The sequence below is a fragment of the Hylobates moloch genome, unplaced genomic scaffold (assembly GCF_009828535.3).
Source record: "Hylobates moloch isolate HMO894 unplaced genomic scaffold, HMol_V3 SCAFFOLD_14, whole genome shotgun sequence".
Taxonomy (NCBI): Eukaryota; Metazoa; Chordata; class Mammalia; order Primates; family Hylobatidae; genus Hylobates; species Hylobates moloch.
In genome coordinates this window covers 47,935,041-47,961,436 of record NW_026652289.1, presented here as the reverse complement: position 1 = coordinate 47,961,436, position 26,396 = coordinate 47,935,041, and the positions used below count along the sequence as shown (strand labels likewise).

At 46.9% G+C, this 26,396-nt stretch overlaps 1 protein-coding gene and 1 long non-coding RNA gene across 5 annotated transcripts in view; one reads left to right on the top strand and one right to left on the bottom strand.

The window, feature by feature from the left end:
• The window catches only part of CEMIP (cell migration inducing hyaluronidase 1), a 179,294-nt gene that overhangs the window by 113,369 nt on the left and 39,529 nt on the right, over nucleotides 1-26,396 (top strand). For 3 of the 4 annotated variants that reach the window (XM_032175008.2, XM_032175007.2, XM_032175009.2), the window contains 7 exons: nucleotides 2,264-2,334; nucleotides 3,280-3,375; nucleotides 4,050-4,171; nucleotides 9,572-9,704; nucleotides 10,450-10,641; nucleotides 21,128-21,303; nucleotides 23,538-23,747. In XM_032175008.2, the coding sequence (XP_032030899.1) occupies nucleotides 2,264-2,334; nucleotides 3,280-3,375; nucleotides 4,050-4,171; nucleotides 9,572-9,704; nucleotides 10,450-10,641; nucleotides 21,128-21,303; nucleotides 23,538-23,747 (1,000 nt within the window). The remainder of the gene's footprint in view (nucleotides 1-2,263; nucleotides 2,335-3,279; nucleotides 3,376-4,049; nucleotides 4,172-9,571; nucleotides 9,705-10,449; nucleotides 10,642-21,127; nucleotides 21,304-23,537; nucleotides 23,748-26,396) is intronic. The other variant, XM_032175010.2, reaches the window with a different exon arrangement.
• LOC116481946 (uncharacterized) lies at nucleotides 3,350-26,387 on the bottom strand. Its single transcript, XR_004251671.2, has 4 exons — nucleotides 23,941-26,387; nucleotides 11,839-11,924; nucleotides 10,806-10,944; nucleotides 3,350-3,404 (listed from the first exon to the last, which is right to left on the bottom strand). It is a non-coding gene; the product is annotated as an uncharacterized LOC116481946 (long non-coding RNA).

Below are 26,396 nucleotides of genomic sequence, written 5' to 3'. Positions count from 1 at the left end.
GACAATGATACCTTGGCATTGCAAGGCTCCTTTGTTAGCAAACACTAAGTACACTTCCATTCTGTTGTTTTATAAACAAAAGGCCAGTTTATTAATTTACAGTGAGAGTTAGAAACACCAGGAAACTGACTACTTAAGGCCTCAGCAGAAGAAGAAAGTGGCTAAGGGCCCAAGATCTGGCATCCAGTGGCCTGAGTTTGAGTCTGGGTTGCACCTTCTAGGAGGTGTGACTGCAGAAAAGTGACTCATTCTCTTTGCCTGGTCCTGCATCTGTAAAATGGGATATACCAGGAGCTATCTCAAAGGACTATAGGACAATTAAATGTGATAATATGAACAAAATATTTGTCATCATGTCTGGCACCGAATAAGTACTCCATAAATGTTAGCAACTATTTTCTCCTTATAAACGAGCCACTGGAAAGGTGGGCACTCACCATCTTTTGCCAGGGCTGTTCACATGGGCAAAGGAGATACATAGGCGGGAATTACATGTCCACACCTCATTTGTATAGAGACATTCTTTGAGTGATAAACTTGAAGCATCTAAAATCAGGAGAACTGAGACTTGGACCCTTCATTTGTTCACCCATTCAGGAAATGAACACATACTGGTGGGAGGTACTCGGTTAGACCAGGTGTCCTGAGCTCTTGGGGGAAGGCAGGTATGAATGGAAATTGGTGACGGGGCATGAGAGAGCAAGAGAGTGGGCAAGTGTAGTTTAGTGCAGACGAACACATGAGGATGAGGCCGAGCTGGTTCCCATAGACAGATCAGCAGCTTCGGAGGCCCAGGGGCAAAAGCGTGCCTCTCCCAAAGAAGGTGGGGATGGCCAGGCAGTGGCAGTATACGAGAGAGGCAAGGGGTGAGAGGTGAGGCTGGAGGGGGGCGGGGGCAAAGGACCTTCAAATCTGTGCCAAGGAATTTGGATTTTATCCAAAGGGCAATGGGGAGCTACTGAAGGATTTAAGCAGGGAAGTGGACAGTCAAATCCCCAACCTCAGTTAAACACCGTTCAATAGTGACTCATTTTCCAAGACAAGAGATCAAAACAAGAATAATGAGAGCTATTCGGCACCAAAATCGATTGACAGCTTATAGTAAGAGAGGGCTACTGTAGGAGAGGAAAATCTCTTTCCTTCTGCTCTTCTAAGTTCTTGGCTGGAGCACCTGCAACAAATCACTGATTAACAGGAGAAAAGCACACAAATGTATTTCAGATAGTAAGTTTTAAACGACATGGGAGCCTTCATAAGGAAATGAGGACCCAAAGAAACAGTTAAACCTGCGTGTCTGTAAACGAGGTTTGATGAAGTGGAGAGCTGTGGGAAAATGTGGTAGGATAAGGGGCTTGAGTTAAGCACAGTAAACAGGGGAAACTTAGCAAGGTCTCTGTTCCTTCAGGTTCCTCTTGGCTTCCTTCTGTGTTTGGGGATAAGGATGACCTTTTTCTCAGAATAAGGAAGGCCCTCTCACATAAGGGTCTTAGACCTGCTTCAGGGGAAAGTCAGAAACTCCTTCCTGCCATTTCACAAATTCCTTGAGCTTGAAATATTCAATATGCCAAGTTGCTATTTTGGGGGATAGCATCTCCTGAACCTCATTACTGCATTAGGCATTACACAAAATGCCTAAAATAAAACGGGGTAAGAAAACCTTCCTGCCCTAAAGCAGCACATGCTTTCATGGAGGAAAGATGGATGTACAATTTTTCAAAACCTTAGACCTTTTTTTTTGCTTCCCTCCCTATTAAGAAGAAGAGATATTTCTCTCCTTTCCACGGCCCAAGGTAGATGGCTAGGGTAGTCAGTCACATTAGCCTCTGGTATTTTCCTCGAGCTCAACTCTAGGGGAGCTGAGCATGAGAGAAATAACCTTTCTCTCTTAGAACATGTTTTCCTGAAGGTATCCAAGCACTTGCTTCACGACATAATTGAGCTTGGCGGGTGGTATGGTAGGTCTGTTGGCTTGTTTGTTTATTTGTGATTCATACTCCCATCTTCTGCCAAAATGGAGCTGAAGAGGCTGACAGGGAGCAAACATCAGGCAGGCCAGGGAGCGAGGAAGCCCAGAGGAGTGCTTGCAAAGAAAGGTGCTTCTTCTGGAGAAGAGAAGCCCAGCAAGTGAATGAATTTCCCCCAAACAGCAAGGAGGGACCCTCTTTCACCTGACGCTGCTTCAACTCTGCCCCATCCCCCCACACCCTGTGCAGGTTCAGGCTCGTGCAGAACTTTCCTTTTTGTTATTTTTTTCTTTTTTCAGACACCCTTGGAGTTTTCTAACTGTGAAAGGAAATCCATCTTCTTCAGTGGAAGACCATATTGAATATCATGGTAATACATAGCTGGCTGGAGGCCTGATTCCCTCCAGTGTCTCTCTGACCAAGAGGTGCAGGGCATTTCTGAACAGCTCGCTTTTCTCTGAGCATGATTGCCCAGCTCCCAATGCCTAGATGAGAGAGCAGCCGCTTAACTGGCCACCTTACATGGAAGTGGCAAAGGCCAATGCTGGCCAAAGGCCCATCACTTGTGATAATATTTACCTTTTCATGGAAATCTTCATTGACTTAATCAAAAACCTAGAATTGGCATAGAAAAGATAAGAACTGAGATAGAGCCAGCAGGGGTGGTACTTTCAGCGCTAAAACGAGGCCGGGTGTGGTGGCTCACGCTTGTAATCCCAGCACTTTGGGAGGCTGAGGCGGGTGGATCACTTGAGGTCAGGAGTTCGAAACCACCCTGGCCAATATGGTAAAACCGTGTCTCTACTAAAATTAAAAAAAAAAAAAAAAAAAAGCCAGGCATGGTGGCGGGCGCCTGTAGTCCCAGCTACTTGGGAGGAGATTGCACCACTGCACTCCAGCCTGGGCGACAGAGACAGACCCCGTCTCAAAAAAATTTAAAATAAAAAAGAGCTAAAATGACACTTTAGATGGGCCTTCAGGACACAGTGGTAGCCTCCTTTGCCCAGCAAAGGCTGTGGGAAGTGCTGCAGTTCTAATGCCAAGGAGGAATTCAGACCATGAGACATGCTAGAGCTCTACAATCTGAATTTGTTGGGAGGCTGGAACTAAACTTTCAAAACTGAAACAAAAGAATGGATGATAATCTGCTTCCCAAGTGAACGAATGTCCTAATTTTCTTTTATCTACTTAAAAAAATATTTTTAAAGAAATGAGTCAATGTCCATGTGTATAGGGGGGTTTCCTTGCCTTGGAATCACAACTTTTTGAATTAGGGGGTCTGTCCAGCTCCTAAAAGATCTCGTTTCTCTGACAGGACATCGAGGCTCTGCTGCTGCCCGGGTATTCAAATTGTTCCAGACTGAGCATGGCGAATATTTCAATGTTTCTTTGTCCAGCGAGTGGGTTCAAGGTGAGGAGTTTCAGACAACTTGGTGACATCTAAGAGTGGGATAGAAGACCAGAAATCACTGTCTTTGCAGAACTAGGATTTATCTCTTATACCAGTATGACTACTTTAATTTTTGCAGAATCAACTAAAAATGTGCAACCGAAAGTTGTCTTTAATTAGACAAGCCACTTTAGCCCATAGCCCAGAAGGATGTTCTCCTCTGGCTAAGATTTAAATTTCACCTCAGTCAGGGTCTGCGGCATTCAGCTGAGTTCATGAAATATCTTTAATGTGGCAGGCAATGGCACTGAACAGGAAATGCAGATAGGAATAGAACCTGCCCTTCAAAGAGCCCACACGCAGGGATTGCAGAAAGCAGCAATCCTAGTTGCAGTCCTTGCATAATGGGTTTACAGATGGATTTTCTTTCTTTTCTCTTTAATTTGCTTTTGCAATAACAAAGAATATAAATTGCTTTTATAAAAGTAAGAAACTCATTAAGAGAAACTCCTTTTTTAATTAAAACTTGGGAGCGTAGGCCGATTGATTAGAGCCACCCATGCCCCAGCCTGGTGCAACCACGGACAGATAGTATTCAGTTCCCATGGTGCTGAGGATGCTTGGAGACAGCACTGAGTGTGACTTGCCCTCACGGACAACCTCCTGTGTGACTGTGCTGTTTGCTTTCTGCCTAGATGTGGAGTGGACGGAGTGGTTCGATCATGATAAAGTATCTCAGACTAAAGGTGGGGAGAAAATTTCAGACCTCTGGAAAGCTCACCCAGGAAAAATCTGCAATCGTCCCATTGATATACAGGTACCAAACTCACAGCAAAAATAGAAAGTAGAAATGTGTTGTTTTGAAGAAGACTCTATAGATCACAGACATTCTTGTCACTTGGGTGCTGTGATTCTCACGGCCCTCCTGTGAGGTAGGTCAGCCAAAGGGTGTTTCCACTTTAGAGACTGAAGCAGAGGCTTACTATCTGCCCAAAAGCCAGGGTTCAGATTCTCTCCTGGGTCCAGCTTCTGAGTTCCTTCTCTTTAACTTGCTTCTTCAGCCATGACTGAGTGTGTCCCCATCACAGGGATGGGTTTGGCCTCCCCAGCCTCACTTCCCAGTCGATTTCCTTAGGGACTCTGAGTGCACAGGATGCAGCTAGGATTTGGGGTGCAGGCCAGGCCAGCCCAGATGGGGAACACACGCAAGGCCTTATTCTCGACTGAGCTAAATCAAAGCCAGCATTCATAGAATGGACAGTGTTTGCTCAAAATCTTCACTTGGAGTTAATTCCATCTGAAGGGGACCTTGATGTTCTCAGTTGGCTCCATCAAGAGAGTGTTGAATAAATACATAAGCCTCACCATTCACCAGCTGAGCCAGTGGGATACTAGGCTTTGGGAACAACAGGAGAGACAGAAGAAATAGGCAAGGTAAATGAGATTTATTTCCTTATGCCCAGTGTCATTCCAAGACAAGATTTGAGGCTGCTTAAATGCTTGATAGAGAATTAGAAGTCATTTGAGCTGGGCTCAGTGGCTCATGCCTGTAATCCCAGCACTTTGGGAGGCCAAGGTGGGCAGATCACTTGAGGTCAGGAGTTAGAGACCAGCCTGGCCAGTATGGTGAAACCCCCTCTCGACCAAAAATACGAAAAAAAAAAAAAAAATTAGCTTGGTGTGGTGGCGGGTGCCTGTAGTCCCAGATACTCAGGGGTCTGAGGCAGGAGAATTGCTTAAACCCAGGAGGTAGAGGTTGCAGGGAGCTGAGATCGCACCACTGCACTCCAGCCTGGGTGACCGAGCAAGACTCTGGCTCAGAAAAAAGAAAAAGGCATTTGAGAAAGGCCATCTCCACCCATCTTATCCTCCTTCGGCCAATAAAAATAGCTACCACATTTGTACAACACTTTTTCCTAGAATATCAAAGCTTAAGTCCCAGGTCAGCTCGAGTCCCAGGCCATCTGTCTGTGCTTTCACCCCGCCATGCCATCTGGGCAGAACTCCTGCCCTCTGTCTTGCACTGTAGGAAGGACCACTTATCCAAGGGAGGAGCCCTGTTCTGCACTTAGCAAAGGCTGAGGAAAACGGTCTCATTATTTGGCTGAGGCTCTTCCCTTCACATGCCTTCAATGTTGTTGAGAAGGATTTACCCAGATTAAGTTTCAAGTTGCAGATTCTCCTTGGGTCCAACAGAATCAAAAAGCACTGATCCCCCACAGCACATTCTTTCCAGATTTAATTTTAATTTTCTCTCGTAACCTTGAACGTTCCAGCTTTAATTCTGAAATAGCCATAATCTTATCCCTCCAGTTCACTTGACCACAGGAAGTCCAGCTCTTCACCAACCTCCCCTCTCCAAATACTTCTGGAAATGCTCAAGGAATGCTTACATGGTCTACAAATCTTTCCTGGTGTTTGCTCTGCCAGTCGTCTGGCTCCAGACACTGTTGATTGGAAGACCACCTCTCAGTGCCAGGAAAACAGCATTCCTTAGACATTCCCCACTCTTGCATTTACTTTTCTCCCAGCACAGACACAGGCCCTTCCTAGAGTGTCCCAAAACACAATTAAACCCAGGCTGAGAGCTCCATAAGCCAAGACCTTCAGAGGGACCCAACCCTACACTCTATAACTATTAGTCTGTTGCCATATTGCAAGACCTAGTTTTCTTCTAACAAAAAGAGTTCCCTTGGCAATACATTCCCCAAATTCAAGTTCTCCATTATTTGAGGTTCAGAGAACAGAAGATTCAACAGCAGTGTGGTCCCCTTACTCAGAAGCTTAGGGAAGTCTTCCCACAATGAAAGCATTCAGAACTCCCAATTCCATAATAAGACCTTTGGCTTTTTCTTGGCAAAACCAAGGTCTATTGAGATGGTCATCTAAAAGATAAGAGTCACGTGCCTCCAAGGGTGAATTCAAACCTCCATCTCTACCAAAGAGAAGGTGTTGCCACGCTGGAGAGATCAGGCTTACTCCTAATTCTCGCCACCAATCTTTAATCAATGGTCATCCCCAGACTTAGCTAGAGCATCTCTTCATACTCATCAAAGGTAAAAATGGTGATGTAGAATATGCTCCTGGATGTTTCCAAGGCCAGAAAAGCAAAGCTAGTCTTGTCTATGCTCACAAGAGGTGAGAGAAGCAGGATTTCCTCATTTTTAGCAGGTGACAAACGCATCAGCCAAAAGCTAAATGCCCTAGTTAATTAACCCAGGGAGAGACTAAAATGAAACAGAACTCCCCACATGCTTATTTTTGCCACTATTGCAAAAATGCAGTTTTTCTCTGGTCACCTGGTGCCTCTCACCTCCCCGGGCCCTGAGCTCTTACGTGCTCCTCTTCCTGCTTGTGCCTGCCCCCAGTGCCCAACTCCGTGTCATACATAGTGGGTCCCAGGATACCTGCCACGCACTGACATAGCCAGATCCTCTGGGCCAGCGAGTGTCAAGGACATTTGCAATCTAGGCAAGATTGGAGGAGGCAGGTTGAGAAGAAAGAGGAAGAAGCAAGACTGCACAGTTGACCTTAAAAGCTTTTCCAAGATCTGATATTTTGTGATTCTGAAAAAAATAATAACAAAAACACACTGTTTCTATGTCTTGCCCTTCGTTCGGTTCTCCTTGGCTGAAAATCCTCTTGCCTCCCACCTTCTCTCTTAAAACCCAGCCACCCTTCAAGGCCAGTGGGATCTACTGGACTCAGATTTCCTTGGGGACATCAGGCAGTCTGTGTGTTCCCCACAGCAGCTGGTGCAGTGGCTGGAGGTTGGCCTGATGGTAACGAAAACATATTTTGAAGCCAGAGAGATCTAAGCTGGCCAGAGAGATCACAGCTCTACCACTTGTGAGCTTTGGCATATCAGCAAGTGAGGTGCCCATGGTGCAAAATTTAAGGCAGCCCGCTCCCTCCAGTGCCAACTCTGCACTTGCATGACCCTAAGAGTGGGTGCTGTCTTAAATTTTGTGCCCTGGGTACCTCACTCACAGTCTTGTTACTTAGTGCCTCTGTTTCCTCACAGTAAAAATAGGGATAATAATTGTTTCCTCATGGGCATGTTTTGTGGATTCAGTGCAATGAAGTGTGCAGACCGAAAAGTGGCCCATACATTTTTTATTATTTAAAATTAATGTATTGGCTGGACTGGTGGCCCATGCCTATAATCCCAGCACTTTGGGAGGCCAAATTGGGTGGATCAATTGAGGTTAGGAGTTTGAGACCAGCCTGGCCAACCTGATGAAACCCTATCTCTACTAAAAACACAAAAATTAGCTGGGTGTGGTGGCGGGCACCTGTAATCCCAGCTACTCGGGAGGCTGAGGCAGAAGAATCGCTTGAACAGGTGGAGGTTGCAGTGAGCTGAGGTGGCGCCATTGTACTCCAGCCTGGGCAACAGAGTGAGGCTGCGTCTCAAAATAAATAAATGAAATGAAATGAAATGAAATAAAATAAGTTTACTATTAGTTATAATATTGATAATTATTTTGTTAAAATTTATTATTATCAAGAATAATAGTAAACTCAAGTCTACTTAAAGATCTGTTTCTCTGAATGATGATGGATTCCTTTTACTCTTCTTATTCCCAAACTGAGATCGTTCTTCAGGTTAGAAAAAGGACAAAAAGAAGAAACAGCAGAATTGAGTAGATGTTCTCCTGGAATTATTGTTGGATGTTGTACCTGGAAAAAATCTCCAGCCCCCTTCCATGATGTCTTCAGGCTCAGTTCTCGATCTTATGGGGTCTCCCATTGAAGAACATGCTAGCCTCAGGGGAAAATGTCAGGAGGCCCGAGGAGCTGGGCTTACCTTAACTGACCTTGAGCTTACATCTGAACCCCTCTGAGCATCAGCGTTGACCTCCATCTAAAAGCAAGTTTGCAACCCCTGTCTCTCTGGCTGCTGCAGAGACCACCTGAGATAGTGGGTGTGAGTGTGTTTTTGCAGGAAATGACTGAGTTTTAATTGTGGCTGAACTCACATCCACATGGCTCTTCTTCCAAGCCAAAGATAATGGATCTGCTGGGTTTAAAACAATGTTTCCTAAAAAGTCTTCTCTTTTTTTTTTTGATTGGCTATACTTTCCTTCCTTATTACCCCAGTCTGGTCCCTTTGGTCTCTATGCCAAAGATGACAGCAGCTGCAGCCCTTGCTCTAAATTGCATGTCTCTGAATGATAGTCATGGTCAGGATGCAGACACACCCTGGCTCTGGGATGGGCCCCAGCTGGCAGGGATCATGCCCTCCCTGGAAGCCTGCTCCCTAAATTCTCCACCTGGCCTTGTAGCTGCTCACCAGCCAGCCCTCATCCACTGAGACCTCACTCTGTGCCAGGCCCTGCGCTGAATGCTGGGGACAAGGGGGCAAAAACCAGCTCTTTGCCCTCCCAGAGCCCACCATGTGGTGGGAGGAGGCAGACATTTGAACAAAAGACATTAGGCGGCTTCTGCCTTAGGGCAAGAGTGGATGGGGCTTAGAAGTGTTGCGTTGTAGTTACATAAGTCTGAGTTCAAGTTTTAGCTCTGCCACCTACTGGCTTTGTGATCCTGGGTAAGTGACTGAACCTCTCTGAGGATGAGTTTCCTTATCTGTAAAACTAACAGCAGCCTGATAGTTTTGCTATGAAGATGAAATGAGATAATATAGGTAAACATCTAGCTTTATAACTACACAAGTGGTTTTCAAACTTTCTTGCCCATTAGAATCACCTGGGCAACTTTTAAAAGTCCAGATGTCCATGCTGCACCCCAGACACAATCAAATCTGAGACTCCGAGGATGGGGACTGGGCATGAGTATTTTTTAAAGACACTTCCCCATGGGATGTGGAACCATGTTTGGACTGTTGGCTGCTGTTCATGGTGCTGGTAGTGGTGGTGCAAATTGTAAAAAATGGCCAGCCCAGATCCTAGAAGAGTGGCTACTTATTGTAGATGCTCCGTAAAATGTTCACCCAGCCATAAGCAGTAGATCGCTGATTTCGATATTGAGTACTGTAGGACCTCAGGCCAGGCATTTTTCTATTCCAAGACTTTAGGCTGTCTTTCTTATAACAAAACTGATGGGGGCAATCATTGGGATAATCATCTCGGGCCGTTGTAAATAGTGTTGCAGCAGGGACAATTTTAGACTTCTGAGTATATGTTTAGAACATTAATCATCACCTTCCTTCTTTATAAAAAAAGACTTTGCTCTGTAATTTCTGTGTCATTCCCAGGCCACTACAATGGATGGAGTTAACCTCAGCACCGAGGTTGTCTACAAAAAAGGCCAGGATTATAGGTTTGCTTGCTACGACCGGGGCAGAGCCTGCCGGAGCTACCGTGTACGGTTCCTCTGTGGGAAGCCTGGTAAGCAGCCCCTTGTCGGGGACACAGATGCAACTATGGCTCGGTTCCTTGAACTGGCAGCTATGCAGGCAACTTCCAGACCTCTCAGTGAGACAGTGCTCCCAAAGGAGAGCACTTTTGTGACACGGGAGCAGTGGGAGGATCCTTGGGGTTGGCAGGAGACAGCAGAACCCCACCCTGCCCGTAAGCCTTTCAGGAAGCGGAAAGGCCTAGTCCAAGACAGTCAAGGTACAGATGGATAGAGCTGTCCTCCCCTGCAGAGATGTGCAGCTCTTTGCCTCTTTGGGTGCTATTATTTTAAACCCAGTTCCTAAGGTGCTTGTTAGAAGAGATTGGAAATGGTTGGGTTGTTCTCGGAGGCACTTGGCCATCTCCAGAAGGCAGTCATTAGGAATGAAAGTTTAGGGGGAGAGGTTTATGGCTACCGAAAATAATAGTTGAGAGGAACTATATTTGTTTTACATCTTGAGCAAAGTGGGTGGGGTGAGGCAGCCACATTTAACTCCAGCTAAGAAGTTAGTGGAAAATTCCCCCACCCAGAGCTAATGAATGGCTCTTTTCTGGTAGGGTTTTGTTGACTTCAAAACCCTTTACCAAGAGTGGGATGGAGCAAGACAGTGATTTGGGTTTTGGATAGGCAAACCTGGCATTTAGTTATTTAGGGAGGGGAAGGGAAAAAAGAGGTAGCCAAAAGTTTGCCAAGAGCAAAGGGCTCTATCTCAGTCTTTCCTGTTTTGGGTTACAGTGAGGCCCAAACTCACAGTCACCATTGACACCAATGTGAACAGCACCATTCTGAACTTGGAGGATAATGTACAGTCATGGAAACCTGGAGATACCCTGGTCATTGCCAGTACTGATTACTCCATGTACCAGGCAGAAGAGTTCCAGGTGCTTCCCTGCAGATCCTGCGCCCCCAACCAGGTCAAAGTGGCAGGTAGGACTTTTACTAATCCCTTCCTAGACTGGGTGAATCTGAAAATTGTTAGGCTTAAAGTAAACTGAAGTTACAACAAATCTGTATCAGTCAGCTATGGCTGTAATATGCTGCATAACAGAAAAAATAATCTTAAAACCTCATGACAGGTCTTTATTTCTTACTCATGTATCTGCAGGTTGTCTAGGGATCAGCTTCTCTAGACTGAGCCTGACTCCAGGCTGAGAGTTGGGTTCAAGTCACTTCCATATGACTCCCATTCTTCCCAAAACATGTTCTTCTCGTGGGGGAGATTGCAAACTCCTAGTGGTGAACAGAAACACAGAACTCTTAAGGCCTAGGCTCAAAGATGGCACATTCTCACACTCACATTCCATTGGCTAAAGTAAGTCACATGGTAAAGCACAACACAAATAGGCTAGGGAAGCATATGTCTCTCACCAAGTTTGAGGGGGAGGAAGTGAATATTTGTTAGACAGTTATTCAACCTACTACAAAATTTTTAATCTCTTGTATCTGTGAGTTTGGGGTTTTTCTTTTTCTTCTCCTAAATCTTGATTTAGATGTCCTGTAATTTATGTTATTGGAGGTTACTGGAATCACAGATCGTTGAAGGTAAAAAGAGACTTCAAATATAATCCAGGTCAATTATTCTTAGTAGGGGGAGTTATGTATCAATTAGAGTTCTTTGGTTGTTAGCAACAGAATCCAACTTGACTATCTTAAGCAAAACAGGAATTTATTGAGAGGCTATTCAACTCAGAGAACTAAAGGAGAAGCTGAATAACTAACCTCCAAAAGGACAGGGAACAGGGTAGCTTCTGATATCTGGGTAGCAGGAACTAAGGACTGCATCCTTAAGGCACATCTTTAAGAACCATGCTTAGGCCCTGGGACATAGTGCTCAAAAGTCACCTTCCAGGGAGAGAGCATCTGCTTGGGCTGGTGGCTTGTGTGCTCACCCTTTGGCTAGGAAAGGCAGGAACGGTCATTGAAAGTTCTTCTAAGACTGCATCAAATGGATAAATGGCTGTTCCCCAAAGGAAAATTGGGATGTATTACCAGAAGAAAGGGGAATCAGCACTTAAGGGGTGTTAAAAATATCACATGCTACAGGACCGTAGCACCTGGAGGAGTATTAGAATATGGGGTTGGGAGAAAGACCATGGATTGAGAAAGTGTATCCAATATACTCACCATATCTATTATTTTGGAAAGAAACCCACAGAACATAAAATTCAACACAATCTTTTTGGCTGCCTGAGATATGCTTGCAGAAGAATCTGTGGAGGCAAAGTTTAAAAAATCTGAGAACATTGATGGAATTCAGTCCCCTTTTCTCACTCACTGGGGGGGTGGACCCTAGAGGTCACGTGGCTGAGGCAGTCCACAAACAATGCGGCTGTGATGTCAGGGTGCCCACCTTACACCTCAGACCCTGAAAAAGAAGGCTTACATGTTTTGGAGGGAAATGGTAATTTGGTGAATGTAGCTAAAGAGAGGGAAAGAAGCAGCAGCTTGTGGGTAGAGGCCGAGATGACTAGACACTTGTTCCTTGACAAAGTAACGGAGTCTGCTTTTTTAAATGACAATGTTTGAACCCCTACATTATTTGAAAAAGGTTTCAGGGTATCTTACCGTAAACACAAGTCCAAGTAAATCTGGCAACGAGGGTAAAAAAGATGGAAGGAGAATAAATTCAGCAAAAGCAGAGGGGGAGGTGACTGAGATTAGCAGAAGAGCAGAAGATACTAAAATAGACAATAAACTTTATCTCTAAGCTATCTGGAAGCCAGAGCAAAGAAAGCAACTTCACAAATTACTTAACTATCATTATCCACTGAAAGGAAGGCAACCAGGAGCCCAGAAGACCAAGAGGGACAACTTTCCCTTAGCTCTGAGCCACTGAGGAATTTGCCACAGGGGTTTTCATAAGAAAGATATTCACAACAATGTGAGCAGCAATGCTGGGAGCAGTTTTATGCAAAGATGCTCTGTGTGGGGCTATTTGCAGTTTGACTCCTAATAGTAGATGGGGACATGCTGTTGGTCACATTCTATGAAGACGTTTTGAAGAAGACATTTTTGGTTTGGGTTTTGTTTGGCAGAGGCAGAATAGAATAAAGAACGCGGGCTTTGGAACCAGACACCTGGAATTTGGGTTCCAGGAATGCCAGTTATTTGCTGTATGACCTTAGACAATTACGTAATCTTTCTTTATGTCAGCTTCCTCATCTGTAAAATGGAGATAATGATTGTGACTACTTCATGGGATTGTTGTGAGGATTAAAGGAGTTTTTATATGTGAGGCACTTACAATATTGCCTAGCACACAGTAAGTGCTTAATGAATGTTAGCTCTTATTATTACCATTAGTGCAATAATTTAGCAGCTATGCTTAAAGATGGGAAAGGAGGAAGGGGTGTGGCTAACAGCAATCTATACCAATTCTGTTCCTTTGGGACATGCAGGTAGAGGGTGTTGTAGTGAGAGGGAAACAAACTATTTCTATCATTATTATTATTGTTATTGCTTTATAGAGACAGAGCCTCACTATGTTGCCCAGGCTGTTCTCAAAATCCTGGGCTTAAGTGATCCTCCCTCCTCAGCCCTCCCAAAGTGCTGAGATTACAAGCATAAGCCACCACACCCGGCTATCATCATTATTAATGAACATAGGTCTGTCATAGGCCTGCAGCTATTTCTCTGCATGTCTCCAGTGCCTCAAGGTGTGGATGCCATCTCTGTGAGTGTGCATGTTGCACACTTCCCCCACCCTTAGGCTGGGCAGGTGGTCTTGCCCCACCCTTCCTCCACGAGGAGGTGGGCAGGAGCATTTCATCATGTATTCAACAAGCCATTAGAAAGCATATACAGGCCCGGCGCGGTGGCTCACGCCTGTAATGCCAGGACTTTGGGATACTGAGGCAGGCGGATCACAAGGTCAAGAGTTCGAGACCAGCCTGGCCAACATGGTGAAACCCCATCTCTACTAAAAATACAAAAATTAGCTGGGTGTAGTGGCACGTGCCTGTAATCCCAGCTACTCAGGAGGCTGAGGCAGGAGAATCACTTGAACCTGGGAGGCAGAGGTTGCAGTGAGCCAAGATCATGCCACTGCACTCCAGCCTGGGTGACAGAGTGATACTCTGTCTCAAAAAAAAAAAAAAAGAAAGAGAGAGAGAAAGAAAACACATACAGTGTGCCAGGCAGTGTGCCAGGCTTGCATATGCCATGGTGAGCAAGACAGACGCATTCCCTGTCCTCAGGGAGCTTGCAGTTCAGCAGTGAAGATAGATATCCACCAAAGTATTGTTCCAATCAAAATAGAATTCCAAAATAGAACGATGACAACTGCTATCAAAGTGGAATATGGGAGGTGCTGGGAGTATAGAAAAGGGAGATTTGGCAAAGACAGACGGGCATGTGAGTCTTCCCAGAGGAATGAGTGACTGAGCTGAGACAGAATAGAAGCTACCTAGGGAAAAGTACTGCCACAGGGGAACATAAAGTTGAGGGGTGCATGAGGTGTTCCAGCTACCAAGAGACCAGAGTAGCTGAAGTAGAGAATGGGAGAGCTGAGCTGTATGGGGCTCAAGAGAGAGGGAGGGGCCGTGGTGCAGTTAGGGGCTTTATTCTGAGTGCACAGGGAAGTCACTGAAGGGCAGACGCCTATTGGATTTCCCCTGGCAGGGAAAGACTGTCTAGATCTGTGTTTATATGAGGGAGCCAAGAGAAGCAAGTTCCTAATGATTGTTAAACCCTTGGGTCTTCACTGAATGACTATGTGTCGCCCAGGGACAATTGTGAAGAAGCCTCTGGGAGGTCAGATGTCCCCCTGGACTCTTGGCAAGAGTGGCATTCAGACCATCTGAGCTGACGTCACTGCTCACTATAAGATGATCCATGGACCTGGGGTAGCATTTGGACTATTTAGGAGGGTGAAAGCCTGACTGTGAGCCCTTGCCTGCATGGAGATGGGAGGGCATTCCAGGGAGAGGTGCTCGGGGTTTCTTCAGACCAGTCCCCATCTGCACCCCAGGGTGGGTCACTCCGAGGCCTGCATGGGAGATCTCACTTTGAGCAGGTCTTGACAAGGCAGCTGTGGTGCTGAGGGTGGCCCTGAGAATGGAGAAGCTGTGTGCGTCAGAGCTTTCTGCCTCAGCCTACAGTGGGGTTGCGATGTCCATGCAGGAGAGCTGCTCTTCTTGATCACGTTTGACTGCCAGGGTCGCTGCTTCTGGAGGTCCCTGAAGGCTGGACAGAATGCAGGGGGGCAGTTCCAAGCCTGGAGTACCAAGCAGGAGAGGACAAGTGGAGAAGATGCTGCGCCCACCTCAACAGCCCCCACTTTCCTTGGGGTTAGCACTGCCTGTGCTTGTTCTCCCATTAGCCCCACCCCAGCCTACCTCCCCTCCCTTAAACACATTCGGCTCGGAGTGGCCACCTTCTTTGCCCTGCCCAGGAGCTGTGGGGCCCCCCTGAAAACAGCAGCTCCTGGTGAACAGCACCAGAAAAGCCCCAGGTAGGGGTGCGTGCGTGTGTGTGTGTGTGTGTGTGTGTGTCTGTTCTGGAGAGGCTCACATTCCTCCTATTCATCCCCAAGCCCATTCTCTGGCTCTCCATCTTCCCGTTGACAGGATCAAGGACTCCACCTGCTTCTCCCTTTTTTGTGAGCCCCACCCACCCACCTAGGGACACAGCTATCTCTTAGGCTTCTCTTCCCCAGGCTGGCTGCAGACACAGACACGATCTCGCTGGGTCCTCCTTCCTCACTGCTCCCAGATTTCATTCTACAGGACTGTTTGCATTTCCCTTAAGGCCTTTCTGATGGGAAACAGAAGGGGGTAACACAGTAATGAAAATGCATGAATCATCTAAAAAAAAATTTCAAAATTTTGTCAACCACACTATGATTCCCAACATCTCACAGTGTGGCAGTTGGAACTCCCCTCCCTTGATTTTCTGCCCGGTTGTCTTTGCCACCTCCCCACTTTGCCCGTGAACACCCCTCACACCTTTAAAGAATGCCGCTATTAGCTAGAATTAACATGAATTTCGTTTTCTGTGATATTCCAAGTACTTCACATAAACCATCTTGTTCACTCTTCACAACAACCTAATACAGTAGGGGCCACTGTTTTCTTCATGACACCAATGAGGAAACTGAGGCTCATGGAAATTAAATATCTAGACATTTACTTTCCAATATGGTGGCCACCAGCCACATGTGGCTACTTAAATCTAAATTGGATTAAATTAAGTCAAAAATTCTATTCCTGACCGGGTGTGGTGGCTTACGCCTGTTTTCCCAACACTTTGGGAGGCTCAGGCAGGTGGATCACTTGAGGTCAGGAGTTTGAGACCAGCCTGGCCAACATGGTGAAACCCCGTCTCTACTAAAAATACAAAAATTAACCGGGCATGGTGGCAGGCACCTGTAACCCCAGCTACTCGGGAGGCTGCAGCAGGAGAATCGCTTGAACCTCAGAGGCGGAGGTTGCAGTGAGCTGAGATCGCATCATTGCACTCCAGCCTGGGGGACAAGAGTGAGACTTTGTCTCAAAAAAAAAAAAAAAAAAAAAATTTGATTCCTCAGTCACAGCAGCCAGGTTTCATGTGTCCAGTAGCCATCGGTGACTAGTGGCTACCATACTGGACAACCCACAATACAGCATTTACTTCATCACAGGAAGTTCTAGTGGGTGGCACTGATATAGGTCAAGCAAGTCAACAGCTGAGCCAGGATTCCAGCTCAGAGCTATCTGGTTCCAAGGCTACACGCACTGCTTCATTCTCCCTCCGTGAAGGCCCTTGTTCCCAAAGTCTCTACCTGAAGATGACTGCGAGGAACCTGGGTTTAAGTTTGCTTTCTGGGGCCCTCCAGCTTGAGTCCCTCTGGGCTTGTCCTCATACCCGATCTGAGAAGGTCAGGCCCCATCTCCCCCTCCACCAGACTCACTGAGTCCTGCTAGGTCTGAGCGGCATGTGCACACTCTGGCTCCTTCCATTGGAAGGTCCTTGATGTCTTTTCTTCTCTTGACCCCGGCGTACCTAGCACCCTGTGTACTCTGTAGAGAGGCGTCTGTGGGTTGTGGAAGCAGAACACCTGCAGGGTAAAGACTAGGGAAGGGCGGCATCTGCAGCCTTGTGTAGGGCAACTGTGCAGAACCCCTCTGCTTCCCAGGCCTCCTCCCCACTCACCCAGGTGCTCATGGCTCTTCTGGATTATTTGAGACAAGGCTAGTTTGGCCACATCTGCTTTTCCCTGGTTGGGCTTCACGTATCAGTACTTTGAGGAGGAAGGGAGGAGTGGAGGCTGGTGGGAGAATTCTAAGGCAGGATGGGGTGCGGGGGAGTCAGGCACACACTGTCCCTCATCTCTCAGATAGCAGCCTGGGAGTGGCCAGTGAAGGCGGCAGCAGGACAGATAAGGCGGCTGCCGCAGCTAACAGCCACGGCCAGGTCTTGTAAAAGGTTCTGATAGGAAGCTCTGCAGCCGGGAAGACGGCTGTGGGACTGAAATATTCTTGCAGCTCTCAATCTGACTTATATTTCCTTGGCTGACAGAAGTCTGATAAACACAGTGCCTCCACCTACCTGACAGTCACTCCTACACCCTGCCCAACTTCCCCTACGGAACAAAGAAAGATGCCAAATTTGCTATCTACCAACTCCCGTTATTATAGGTGTGAAGCCAGCGGTGGGAGCCTTGGGGATGGTGCTAGTGACAGCTGCAGGTGTCATTTATGTTACACTAGCCTCCTACCATATGCCAGGGGCTTAATTTCTAAGCACATCTCATGGATTAACTCATTTAACAATCACAGCCAACTTTTGAGGTATGTGCTATTATTATCTCCATTTTATAGATGAAGAGCCTCAGGTTCCAGGAGCTTAAATATGCTCAGGGACTCACAGCTGTGAGCTGAGTTGGAATCTGACCCTCCTGGCTCCAAGTCTGGCTCCAGAGTCACAATCCTCCCCATCACATTATCTTACCTCTGCAGCCACGTTCAAGACCAGATCCCTGAGGAAGGTCCTCTGGCCACCTACGAGAGCAGAAGCCTCTAGTCAGTGTCCTTCCTGGACACCATATTTTAAGTTGGATGCTGGCAAGTTGAGAGAAGCACCCAGAGCACCAGGATACACGTGCTGTGAGGGATGGTTGGAAGACAAGGATGAATGTCCTGGAGGCGGGGAGGCTCGGCCTGGTTTCCTGGCTCTGCTGGGCACTGCAGGAACTACCAGAAGGAAAGACTAACACTGAGTGTGGTCAGGGAGGACATCACTGAGAAGGAGAAACTGGAGCTAAGTGGGACAAAGTGGAGAAAGCTTGCTGCAGGTAGAGGGAGATACATGAGATTACCTCTCAGATGCATGAAAGCTCTGAGATGTAAAATAGCAAAGGCATGTTCAAGGAAGGATGATGGTCTGGTCTGGCCGGAACAGAAGAGGGTTATGTGGGAGTGATGAGAGATGAACCCACAGGAGTTGGAGTTTCACTGTGTCAACCCCTTAGACTGGTAAACGGGGAGCTGAGTTTTGCATGGAGACCTCTTTGCCATCCCCTGCCTGGCAGGACTGAGCCTGTTGCTCCCTGTGCCTGTTCCCTCAACATGCTCAACCCTTTGGGGAGTTTGGGAAGTCTGCTTCCTTTCCTTGGTGAAGTTTGCTATGTGCTCTCAGGACCCACTCAGAAGCCAGTGCAAAGCTCTATTTCAGAAAGATTCTGCCCCCCATACCTGGGAAGGCCCCGTAACTGAAGGCCACAGAGCTGATGGATGGGAGATGAGTCAGGGATGGAAGGAGAGGTTTTTCTGTGGGTGGCCGGAGGGAGCCCTGCTTCTGGATCTTAGAACTGTAAAGACACATGGCCCTGTAGCCCAAACGAGAAGCCATGTTCAGTGGGCTGCCCTGGAGGAGGGGGCTCCAGCATTCTCCAGAGTTAACTCATTTCATATCATTTCCCCTGGTTGGTGTCAGAACCCTGGATGAAACTGAAGGCCTGACAGCTTCCACGTGTGGTGTCCACTCCTGACCCCTTTGGCAGGGCACAGAGCTTTTTGGCATCTGCATATCAGGGAATAAGAGTCCATTGCAGTAAATGAAATCTTTCTAAGATGATTATTATTTAATGTCTGATACTTATTTAAAGAAGGATTCTGTGCTGGGTGTGGTGGCACCCACCTGTAGTCCCAGCATTTTGGGATCCCCAGGCAGAAGGATTTTTTGAGCCCAGGAGTTCGAGACTACAGTGAGCTGTGATCATACCACTGCACTCCAGCCTGGGTGACAGGGCAAGACCCAACCCAGTATCTGCAAAAAAAGGAGGACTCTGTGATAGATGAAATAATGACTCCTAAAAATATTCATGTCCTGATCATCAGTACCCATGAATGTTAGCTTATGTGACAAAAGGGACTTTGCAGGTATGATAAATTAAGGTTCTGGAGATGGGAGATTATCTTGGATTATCTGGGTGGGCCAAATGTGATCACAAGGGTCCTTAAAAGAGGGACGTAGGAAGGTCGGAGTCAGAAGAAAGTGACGTGATGACAGGGGCAGCGACTGGAGTGATGCACGTTAAACAGGGCGGAAGGGGTCATGAGCCAAGGAACACAGGCAGCCACTCAAATCTGAAAAGGGCAAGGAACACATTCTTCTCTGGAGCCTCCACGAGGAACCAGCCCTGTTGACACCTTGATTTATCCCCATTAGATTCATTTCATACTTGTGACTCCCAAGGCTATAAGAGAATAAATTTATGTTGTTTTAAGCCCCTAAGTTTACGGTAATTCGTTACTGCAGGATAGGAAACTAATACCAACTCCATAGGAGAGATTTTCTCGAATTTGCCATGCGTCAAAGGATATGTGCGGGGTGAAGGGGCAGGCAAGAGTCAGCTCTTCCTGTGGAGGAGAGAGCAGGACAGTGTCACTGGAGTGGGTGTTGCTCAGGGCTAATTATAACCATGGCCTTCACATGTGAACACTGGCAGTGTCTGGGGGCTCAGGCCGGTGCCCCATTGCTCCAGTTAATATCACAGTGAAAGCCAAGCCGTGTAGGTGGTGTGGTTCAGGCTGGGAATCCACATGGGAGGTTATTGCTGTCTGTAATTGCATCCTCAAATGGAAGAGAAAGTATCCATAAGCCAGGTCAGCAATCTCAGTGACGAGCCCAACGAATTTAGAGCCCGCCTAAGATCTCTTTATTCCATAAAAGAGTGTGGGATTGTTGTGGAGGCAGAATTTGGGGCTAGAAACCAAAGGCAGTTCCCAAGTTTGAATTCTGTCACCCTGCACCGTTCTTGAGATGCATTTTCTGCACAGAGTCGGGAGGAAGGGACTGCAATTTGGCAAGAGATTGAGTGGAGTGATGGGAGGGAGAGAGTGGAGAGAAAACGGAGGGGTTAGGTGCAAAACACAAGTTCAGGGGCTCTGATTACAGCAGGAGAGAGACTGGCAGTTGCTAGGAGGGGTGGCAGAACTGGAAAACGTCTTTTGTTTGTTTGTTTTTTAAGGATGGGAAAGTCTACAGAAGTTCGAAAATGGAATATAAGGAGCCCAAATGAAGGAAGAAATGAAATTACTAGTGGAGGGAGTCCAGGGCCTTAAGGATATGGAAAGGGGTGAGACTGGGGGTCAGCGCACAAGTGGGGAGAGCATCCTCTCCACCGACACCAGAGGAAGGGTGGGGGATGGTGAGGAGCTCAGTACAGAGTCGGGTGGAGGCCGTTCTTCACTGCTCCACGTGGTACCACGGAGGCATCTAGAGCCAGGCCACAGTGGTGGATGCAGAAGCTCCAATCTGGCTCTTTCTGGAGTCCCAGGCTGTAGATACACACTCTACATGAGGCTGAGATAAGCAGAATAGGGATTTGCCTGCTCTAACAGATTATGAATTTGCACTGCTGTAAAGCAGGGGCTTTAAAGACAGAGGGGTTCTGTTTTATCTTCCTAAGATCGGCAATCTACGGTATCATCCAGACACCAGGTTTCTTCTCTCCTGTTGCTCTGCCATCTCTGGGGCATGGTGCTCACCTGCATGGGCGAGGCTGGCCTGCCAGCCCCCAGGAAAGAGCAAGAGGAGGGCGGTCTGGCGGTGGCACTTATCACTTCTCAAACCTTATGGCCACACCTAACTGCAGGGAGACTGAGAAATGTCATTCCCTTGGGTGGCCCTGTGTCCAGCTAAAATGCAAGAGTCTAGGACTGAAAAGCAGAAGAGGAGACAAATATTAGGGGACAATTAGCCATTTCTGCCAAGGGCTTCAGACCTAAGCCTGTGTAACTGTGAGATCTGGCTCTGCATGCAGGCGTGTGACTTCACCTCCCTGACCTTCATCCTTCTGTAACATGAGACCACTGTGCACACCAGGCATGGCGATGAGTAAGCAGCAGCCATGGAAGCACCTGGCAGGGGCCCGGAACTCAGTGGGCATGCAGTGCCTGCTGTTGTTTACCTTCCTCCCTTTCTGCCCTAGGGAAACCAATGTACCTGCACATCGGGGAGGAGATAGACGGCGTGGACATGCGGGCAGAGGTTGGGCTTCTGAGCCGGAACATCATAGTGATGGGGGAGATGGAGGACAAATGCTACCCCTACAGAAACCACATCTGCAATTTCTTTGACTTCGATACCTTTGGGGGCCACATCAAGGTATGTGTCTCGCTGGCAGAGTCTTTCAACCCAACCAGGAGAGTTCCTATGATGTCAGCCTCTAGACGGGCCTTCTTGGTAGGGATGAGGGTGGGGGAACAGGAGGTGGGATCAAGGGGAGGGTGCCTTCTGGAAGTTTGAGAAGTCTTACGTATTATCCATTGGTGTGCAGCTCCCCCGACCAATATTTGGGAATAAGGGAGATGATGGAGCTAACTCGGCAACAAACAGCTCTCTGCTCTCGGCCACATGATACACATCACGCTGTTTCAACATTGCCTTCATTCCTTGTCTTCATTATTTCATGATTACTTCATTATTGCCCTGATCACTTCCTAAAAGAACTAGCATTTAACTTGCAAAAGGTCACATTTACAATAGATCCATTACCATATAGATAAAACAATAAGCATGTGAGAGGAACTAGAAGTCGTAGCATTGGCTGGGCATGGTGGCTCACACCTGTAATCCCAGCACTTTGGGGAGCCGAGGCGGGCGGATCACCTGAAGTCGGGAGTTCGAGACCAGACTGGCCAGCATGGTGAAACCCCATCTCTACTAAAAATAAAAATATTAGCTGGGCTGGTGGCCAGTGCCTGTAATCCCAGCTACTCGGGAGACTGAGATGAGAATTGCTTGAACCCGGGAGGCAGAGGCTCAATGAGCTGAGATCGCGCCACTGCACTCCAGCCTGGTGACAGAGCGAGACTCCGTCTCAAAACAAAACAACACAAAAAGAAGTTGTAGCATTAAATTTACCTGTGAGTTTCTTGGCTAGAGTCAAGACAAAGAAGAGACATAGTGAGCTGCAGTGTTCTTACTGCACAATATAGAAAAATGATACTAATTTATTGGTGCTTTCATTTTCCTAGTATTAAGCTCAAAGAGGAATTCTTTTTATACCACAATGCAAAGTGGCTTGCTTAAGATACCCAAAATTTCTTCATGTGGCAATTGGTTTCAATGCCAATAGCATAATATTACCTCTGAGTTTTGTGAAGACAGTTCTCGTAAAGCTAATATCATGCACTTTAAGGATAAGACTTTTTGGTAGTGGAACTGAAGAGACAAATAGAGTGAAACTTACAGCATTCACAATGGGGGCCCTACTGGCATTTTATGTGAGATAATTCTTTGTCACATAGGCCTATATTATAGGATTTCTATCATCCCTGGCCCCTACTCATTCAATGCTAGCAGTGCTCCCCAGTCATTATCACCACCAAAAACACTTCATATATCCAGTCATCTCCTGGGTATAGGGTGGGGCAGAGGTGACGGTACTGTCCGCAGTTGAGAAACTCATTAGCGATACTAAAGCAGAAACAGCAGGTCTATGTTACACAAGCTGCTGTAGCCCCCTTTCCAATCCTGAGAGCAGTCCCTGAGTGATCAGGGGACTCTTTCCCACTGAGCTCAAACTAGCCCTCAGAATCATTCTCAACACAGCTCTCCAGGGCAGCCACTACTGGAGTTGACACTCCAGTTGACACCTATTTTTGGAAGAAATGGTTAGCACGCCAAGATTATCCTTCTTTAGTAGAGGTTAGCTGAGCCTAGGACTTTTGACAGGATTCATTTGCAGACTGTGTTTTCATGGTGAGCACCTGGAGGGTAGGAGTTCCATGTGGTCAAGTGGTTTTCTTGAGCCTGAAAGGAATGGCTCTATGCATATAGTGAAGTGAGTGTGTGGTGATGGCATCCCCTCCACTCACACACATGCCACCAGAACATGGGCTCATGAAGATTCCAGAGTCGGTGTTCCCTTTCCCTCTACTAGGAGAAGGTCTTAGGTGGGAGACAATGGCAAAGGCTCTTGCTGCTCCATAGTTCACTGTAACCTGGATTCCTCATGCTCATAGGGCATGCTTTTTGCCAGCCCACTCCTCCAGATTATCTCAGTTATCCCTTGCTTATGAGCACTTGATGGTTTGGGAGACAGGAAAGGAGGTTCAAAGTGAGCCCCAGCTATAGCATAGCCCTTCAGAACATCTCATTTCCAAGCACTCCGTTCCTCACAATGTCCTCTGTCATTAGCAGTGCCTTGCCTGTCTTCCACAGTATAAGAAGGGCCAGGAATTCTAACCCATTTGCAGAGAATATCTTTGACTTACTGAGTACTAGGCGGGGACTGACAAAGAACAATGCCTCTGCATCTTTGGAATATGGGCCCCAGCCAGGGAAATCACAAAGCATCTCATGGGCTCCTCTGACTCTCAGTTCTCTTCTCCTAGTTTGCTCTGGGATTTAAGGCAGCACATCTGGAGGGCATGGAGCTGAAGCATATGGGACAGCAGCTGATGGGTCAGTACCCGATTCACTTCCATCTGGCCGGTGATGTAGACGAAAGGGGAGGCTATGACCCACCCACATACATCAGGGACCTCTCCATCCATCATACATTCTCTCGCTGCGTCACAGTCCATGGCTCCAATGGCTTGTTGGTAAGAACCTCCTTCCCTCAGGGAACTCTGGGGATGGGCCATGGATGGTTAGCACTGGAGGGGTCTTTGGATGTAGACACTTAATCTAGGGCCTTTGGGGGTTGAACCATCCTTAGCTCAGGTTTTAGAAAGATATCAACTGGGAGCAGATCACCAACCAAACAGGAAGGAGAAAATAGACATTTGTCCTTACCAAAGGTACCAGGCAGAGATGGGAGAGTGATTACTTCGTGGTGGTTTCTGGGAGTCCAGTTTTTCCTGTGCTTCACTGGCATCACATGAAATCTGGAGATCATTCCATGGCCACACAGCATGAAAGCTCTGCTAACTGCAGACAGGGGGTCATGCCAAGACTCGGCTGTGGTATCTACCCAACAGATTTGAGATGGTGACAACAATGGGTTTTTTTTCTTCTGTTGAACCAAGTGTTCCTTCAGAGCAAGTGCTACTGGGAGAAATACTCTTATTAGCAAATTGTCATGTGTATCAGAGGCTTGTCTTGATTTCCACAAATAATTTTTATACTAAATTGACCTTTCTTGAAGTGAACTACATTTCTATCCTCTATAAACTTTTAACACTGGACATCACAAAATGGCACCCCACAAGCTGAATCTAGCAACCTGATGTGTTTTGTTTGGCTTATACTGTGTTTAGGGAAACATTTGAACATTTTTACACTAAATTGATAATTTTACACTAAATTGGACTTTCTTCAAATGAACTACACTTTATATCCTCTATAAACTTTAAAACCAGATGTCATAAAACAACACCCTTTAAGCTGAATCCAGCTACACGATGTGTTTTGTTTGGCTTAAAGAGTTGTTAAAGAAACATTTGAATTAGTTTCCATTATTTAAAAATTAAGAGATTCTACATAAAAATCTGGATTCCTGGCTTCTTTTGAAAAGTAGGATGAGTTGGCAATGCCCATCCTGCCTCCCTGCATGGCAACAATGGCTTAGAGCAGAGTCAAGGCTGCCTCCGCTAAGACAGGTGTGCATTCTCCAGTGTGCAGTGGGCCTACCGTGGCTGTTACAATTACTGTAAACCCCCCAGGCCGGTGTCACTCCTTTCATTGCCTGCTGGTCCCTGTGGGCATTTGAGTTTGTAAGCCCTGCTTTAAACCAAGCAGAGCGAGCCTCACCAACAGGCATATGGTTATGGGAAAATGAGGAGGCTGTCCGTGTGACACTAGTGTGGTTCTATTCAATGTACTCTTCTATTATAAAGGAGTGTCTGTTGTTTCTGTGTTTTAAATGCTCTGATTTAAAACCTCCCACTGAGTAAAGAGAAGAGATCATTGGCTTTGGAGCCCAGTCTAGGGGGGCCTGGGTTCAAGGGCTTGATCCACAGATTGTGAGCTGTGGGACCTTGGGCAAGTAGCTTAACCTCTCTGAACCTCAGTTGCATGCTCAGTCAAGTGGAGAAACAACACCAAACACATAGGGCTGTCGTGAGGAAGAATGAGATCCAAGTGGGTTTCATGTGGAGGTGCTGTCCACACATGAAAGCTGATTCTCCCCGGCAGGTGGTAGAGGACTGTGCTGGAGCCATTGCTGGAAGATGTAGGATTTTTTTCTGTCTCAAGGAAAAAGGAAAGGAGAATGTTTTCTGGCTGAAGCTGAAAGACATCAAGATTTACAATAAATTCAGAATGTCAGGGATACGCATGGGCTCTGGAGCCAGACTTCCTGGGTTGCAGTTGGAGTTCTGCCACTTACAAGCCGTGCGATCTTGGGCCAGTCATTTTACTGCTCTGTGCTTGTGTAAAATGGAGAGGATGGCACCGCTTACCCTACATGGTTGCTTCCAGGATTGAGCAAGCAGAGAACATGGAAAGCATGGAGCCCAGTGTGTGGCCCACACTTTGCCCTGGGTGCAGGCCTCAGGTCTGTCCTGCTCCCTCATGCGATTTGCAGAACCAGTGCAATGGATGCAATCACACCTTTCTCACACAGGGTGGTGATGGAGGTCAGGATACATGGTGAAGAGAACAATGTAGAATTGGTTAGGAAACATAACAGGCTTCACTGAGTCTTTGGAGCTTTACTTGCTCTAAGCATTTTTGTTGAAGTTCTGTTCATAAATGTAGCTTAAATTCACCTATATTTAACTTTACTAAAAAGAAAGATATTAAGATTACTGGAAGCCTGTAATTACAGATCTGGAGCAGTTTGAATGGAAGCTGTTGTGAATCTCAGGGAAAATACACACCACACCACACACACACACACACACACACACACACACACACACCCTGCGTGTGGATGTGTGGCTGTGCTTTCTCACTCACTTGCTGTGTGACCGCTGGCAAGCTACTTAACCAGGCAGGTCTTCAGTTTCCTCACATGTGCTGTGGAGAATGTGATGGCTTCCTCTCAGGGTGGTTCAGTTAGAAAATGCCTGTGAAATGTTTTTGGCTGTCTTTGGAATAGCAAACCTTTCTCAGAGCGCTGAGCCCAGGTCTCAGCTGCAGCAATGGACTCGAAAAGGGGGAAGCGGTACAAGAATGGCTGGTGGCAGGGGCAGAGGCCTTGGGCACTCTAGGACACCCAGCAGGGCAGTGTTGAGAGTGAGCATCCCGGCAGGGCTGCAGGCTGGGAGAGGCTGGGATTGCTGGGAAAGGCTGGGAGAGCTGGGAGA